Consider the following 5,195-nt stretch of genomic DNA (forward strand, 5'->3'; position numbering starts at 1 on the left):
GGTGGGTCAAGAGTTTTTAAAGTTACTAAAATACTAAACTTCTCATATCTGTGCTGTGGAAGATTATATCTCTGTGCTTTTTATTTGATTTGCACCCCTTGGGTACTCACAGGATACTCACAGGATGATTGCAGGAACTCGTAGGCACCTGGGGGTCCCATTCCATTATTACAGACAAACTGCCCACTGGCTCTCTGGTTGCTGCTGCCCCAGCTGCTCAAATGATTCTTTTCCCTGTAGGAGTGAAGGGTAAAGTCAATCTCCCCTTTGCAAAGTGGTCACCCCAACACTTGTCACATGGGTGACCACTGAGAAATTGCAACTGAATAAATGGAGATGCATGTGATACTTGGAACAAGAGTGGGCAAGAGGTTCACCTTGAATAAGTTACAAAACAACTTGGTTCAGACTGTGGATGGGTTAGCTGCGCCCATGTTCTGCTCACACACTGTTGGGTGCATGTCCCATTCTTCCTTCCTGCTTCCCTGGTTTGAGATAGTGGCCAAGGATGATGGCAGAAGGGGCCTGCTGTGCTAAAGAGACATGGTCACTGCAATGGTGGCAGCATGGAGGTGGATAGTGAGAGTTGAGAGTCGTCAAGGCCACAGACAACAAGGAGCATGTAGGTGGTAGAGTTTTGGGCATGCAGGTGAGGCTGTGGAAGGAAGAAGCCTACATAAAGTGAGGAGGCTCCTGTGACCTGCCATATAAGTTTCATTGAACTTCACTTAAGAAACACAAATTCAATAAAATTACTACAACATTCAATAACATTACTATAATATTCAAGGTGATGATCATGGAGCATTAAATGTGTTACTGAACTTCTGCATGCCCCATGAAACCAGCTCTGAATACATGGTCCAGAGACTCATTAGTTGATACTGGTCTAGAAGGCAATCATAAAAGGGGATTCTGAAAAGGTACATAAAGTAACCAGTGATGTCAGAGACATGAATGTGGTGGAGGGGGGGATGGATAGGGAAGAGAACACATGGCGGGATAAATCAAAATTATACAAATAACAGAAAGTGCTTAAGACCCTGTGTTCAATACCCAACATAGAAAGAAGTGTCTGTAGTGGTCAAGTGACTGTTCAGTGCACATAAGACTTGTCCCACAGCAGTTGAAATAGGGAAGATGAACAGGATGGAAGTTCATGACAATGAGAGAAGTTGGAAGACTGAGCAGAGTCAGAATAGCAGGGGAAATGGGAAACTGAGTGGGTGGTCAGGGTTCTGGGAGGGGGCAGGTTTTCCTTGTTTAGGAAGCATAGGTTTGTTTTTGGTTGAATAAGGAAGTCAGAAGAGAGGTCTGTGGGGTAGGTTTGTTTTGAATAGAAATCAAAGACCAAATTCTCTGAGAGAAATACCATCTGCAAGTGCCATGCTGTGGCTGCTGCTTCCCTTGGCAGCTGCTCTCTTCCTAGGTGGTGACAGTGAAGTTGGTAAGAACTGGGGCAACTGACCAGTTGTGTGCAAGTGTGTGTGTGTGTGTGTGTGTATGGTGTGGAGATGGCAGTTCCCCCTGCATGTACCTGTGGAGAAAGAGTGCCTGCCACGCTGGCCCCATTCTGAGTGTCCTACTCAAGCTCCCTGTGCCCTTATGGAGGTTGCTGATAGAGCTTGGGACCCTGGGGCAAGCAAATGTCAGCTAAGCTAGCGGTGGCTCTCCATTTCTCCAGATTCTGAGTCTTCCCCAAGTCTCTCCCTCCCAAAGTTCCATTTCTCCCCATTCCATCTATCCTTTTGCCACAGGGTTTGGAGAGCCTGTCTCCTACCATCTCATCCAGACCTCATCCTTTCACAACCATTCCTGGGTACATCTGTGCTCAGGCTGGTTGGGTGAGCTGCAGACTCACCGCTGGAACAGCAGCTCTGGTACCTTCATTTTCCTGTATCCCTGGTCCAGGGGCAACTTCAGTGACAAGGAGTGGATAGATCTGGAAAAGTTTTTCTGGATAAACTTCATTGGATTTCAGGAATTTTACACTCATCACTTGATGTCTGAAGGTGAGTTTTATCCCCTTTGTTGGGGAGAAGAAAGGAAGGACAGTTGGGGGGTCTCAGTGAAGTTTTTATTCCTGTAGGAAACGGTCTACTCTGTGTTCTGAATCTTACTCCACTCTCTTCAGCATAAGACTCCCATCACACTCCACACATGCTGTAAACCAGACCTTGATTCTTAAAAATCTTCAGTTTTTGCCACTTATAAACTGCTCTCTCATTGATGGCAAGGTTGTGTTTTATTGACTCTCTTCAGAATCATCCTGTATCCACCCTTCCCCAGCCTTCAATCAGATACCCTCACTTCCTCACTCTTTGGTTGAGTCCTTAAAGTGTGAATTTTCCCTCCTATTTAATCTCATCAGTCATCTGTCTAAACCATCAAAGTAACCATGGATACATTCACCCTGGTTTGTTACAGTCTCAGCTTCCTCTCAGAAGTCCTTTCTGTCCCCTGCCCCCCAACATCACTCTCAGCTTTGAACAGTTCCCTCCCTTACTCATATTATCATCTCTTCCTCCACCTCCAGCTCTTACCAGTTCCCCTTTCTGTGAACCTCTGATCAAACCACACTTGGGTCCATTCCCTTAAATTCCCAAAACTCCCTTCTGCCTCTATTGTCTTTTGCTTCCTCTCATTCCATTTCCTTCTTTTTCTTCCTCTTCTCTAATTCATTATTCCTCTTTCCCAGATCCAGCTGATATACAGATGGCAACAGGCTGTGAACTGCACTCTGGGAAGGGCTTCGTAGGCTTTGTGCAGGCTGCTATACAAGGATATGATTTCCTGAGTTTCCAAAATGAAACATGGTTACCATCTCCGAAGGGTGGAAGAAAGGCCCAGAAAGCCTGCACACTACTCAATCTGAGCCAAGACTACACACACAGAGTACAATGGCTCCTCAGTGACAATTGCCCACGTTTCACCTTGGGTCTTCTTGATGCAGGGAAGGCTCATCTCCAGCGACAAGGTTGGTCTTGTACCCGATCTCCAAGAATTTTTCTATTTTAATGTCAAAGTCAGGATGAAAAGAGAAAAGGATAATGAGTGACATTCCAGAAGAGGGGACAAAGTGTCTTTGTAGTCTTTTGTGGAGTCTGAACCTCTCAGTCTGTGTTAGAGACTGTGTCTGGATGTCTTTTCTGTCCTTTGCAGTGAAGCCTGAGGCCTGGCTGTCCAGTGGTCCCAGCCCTGGACCTGGCCATCTATTACTCGTGTGCTATGTCTCTGGATTCTACCCAAAACCTGTGTGGGTGATGTGGATGCGGGGTGAGCAGGAGCAGCAGGGCACTCAGAGAGGTGACTTCCTGCCCAACGCTGATGGGACGTGGTATCTCCAAGCAACCCTGGATGTGGCAGCTGAGGAGGCAGCTGGCCTGTCCTGCAGGGTGAAGCACAGCAGTCTAGGAGGGCAGGACCTCATCCTCTACTGGGGTGGTAAGAGCTGGGACCCAGGCTGGAAATGGGGAGAGGTGGTTCTGTGCCAGGGTATAAGGGTCAGCTGAAAAATTGGAATTTTAGGAATTCCAGACCCAAAAAGAAGACAAATATGATAATCCAAGGCATGAAGGAATTAAAAATAAAGGTTTGTAGATGAAGAAAGATGTAGGATGGTTGAAGGATTAATCTGTGAAAAAGGATGAGATTAAAAAAAGAAGAAAGATTGGTGAGGTAGAAACTAAAAGAAAATAGCACAAATCAACACAGCAAATTGGGAGAACATGGGGTAAAACAGGGAGTGAACTTGAAACAAGATCCTTGGTGTCCGCTTGAATCTGCAGCACCTCACAGTTCCCTGGGCTTGATCCTCTTGGCTGTGATAGTGGCCCTGGCTCTTCTGACAGGGCTTGGATTTTGGTTTATGAAACGCTGGTGAGTTCTTTCTCCTGTGTCTCTCCTCCCCAATGGCCTTCCCTGTTTCTTCGATTTTTCTTACTTTTCCTCCTCCCAGCCCCATTCCCACTTCCTCCTCAGATTTCACCTCCACTTTATGAAGGTCTGTTACTTCTCTGTTCTCATTTGCTTCACTTAGGACACACTGTGAAGCTCCCTGCAGTGCTCTCCCTTTGAAGTGAGGACCCAGCCACCCAGGTGCCCTGTGTACCCTGAACACCATGTGGTGATGGTGCTTCAACTCTCCTTTGAAACCTTTGTAATTTATTTCTACTGCATGATCAGTTACCAGTATGCACTCGATGTAATCTTGCAGGATTTGTGTTGTGACCTGGCTTCTGTAACTTAACTCTGAATGGAATAGGATCCAAGGAAGCCCTCCCTGGTTAGTTAATGGATCATCAGATGCATTTCAGATTCACAGTGGGAAGCAATCTCTCCTCCATCTGTGCTTCCCCACATTTGAACTGTACCCCTTGCACCCTAGGCTCTGTAGCAGTTGTGTAGCTTCATTTCTTTTAAGTTTTTAGAAATCTGAGAGCAAAGCACATACCTTTAAGTATTTGTATCCCTGGTGAAATGTCTGGCCTTAAAGTAATATGTTCTCAATAAACAGTTGTGTTGAATTTATGTAAGGTTTGCAGTTTTTAAAAAAATTCTATGCCTTCCTGACAGCTGTATTGTAGTTGAGACATTTGATGCCCTTCTGGTTAAAAGTCTTGATTGGCCAAGAGACTTCATTCTCTCCTAATTGAACAGTTTTTTTCTCAGAGTCTCTAAGAAGGAACACAGCTTTTTCTCTTTCTAATTTTTCTATTCTATTATGGGGAACTATTAGAGTGAAACTACTGTTCCAAGTACTCTAAACTAAAAGAGCCCAGAAGGATGAAGGTCCTCTGTATTCAGTGTGATTTATGGTCAAATGGCAGTTTAATTACATTGGAGATTGGTAGACATGTAGACTCTGGGGCTGATCTCAAACTTACTGAATTGTAATATTCATTTTAACAAAATCATTAGAAGACTGACAGATGCATTGAAGGTTGAGAAGTATGTCATGGTGGTGATACTTGAAACAGGGCCCAAGTGCATTTCTGAAGAGAGAATCAAAAAGGAGGTGTAAAAGTGCTGTTCTTCAGGAACAAAGTAGCGTCCAGGTAAGTAATGTACATTCTCATTATTCACAGCAGTTATGCTCTATATAGTTGCTGTTGCAAATGCAGCATTAGCAAACTCTGAGCCATGTTCCTAGGTTAAATAGAGGATTAGGCACCCTTGAGTTTCTTTTCACAATA

At 44.8% G+C, this 5,195-nt stretch overlaps 1 protein-coding gene across 1 annotated transcript; it reads left to right on the forward strand.

Moving 5' to 3' along the window:
- The first annotated feature begins 1,320 nt into the window (after positions 1-1,320).
- On the forward strand, positions 1,321-4,178 carry LOC306638992 (T-cell surface glycoprotein CD1a-like). Its single transcript, XM_079102441.1, has 6 exons — positions 1,321-1,447; positions 1,758-2,012; positions 2,699-2,977; positions 3,163-3,444; positions 3,789-3,879; positions 4,040-4,178. Exons 1-6 carry the CDS (start codon positions 1,387-1,389, stop codon positions 4,080-4,082), a joined length of 1,011 nt encoding a protein of 336 aa, XP_078958567.1. The 5' UTR covers positions 1,321-1,386; the 3' UTR covers positions 4,083-4,178.
- Positions 4,179-5,195: the final 1,017 nt, after the last annotated feature.

The sequence above is a fragment of the Sciurus vulgaris genome, assembly GCF_902686455.1.
Source record: "Sciurus vulgaris genome assembly, chromosome: 1".
NCBI classification, from domain to species: domain Eukaryota; kingdom Metazoa; phylum Chordata; class Mammalia; order Rodentia; family Sciuridae; genus Sciurus; species Sciurus vulgaris.

Coding starts and splice junctions, on each gene's coding strand:
- LOC306638992 (XM_079102441.1), top strand. CDS start 1,387: ATGCTGTGGCTGCTGCTTCCCTTGGCAGCTGCTCTCTTCCTAGGTGGT. Junction 2,978..3,162: donor GGCTCATCTCCAGCGACAAG/GTTGGTCTTGTA, acceptor TGTCCTTTGCAG/TGAAGCCTGAGGCCTGGCTG. Junction 3,880..4,039: donor TTTTGGTTTATGAAACGCTG/GTGAGTTCTTTC, acceptor TGCTTCACTTAG/GACACACTGTGAAGCTCCCT.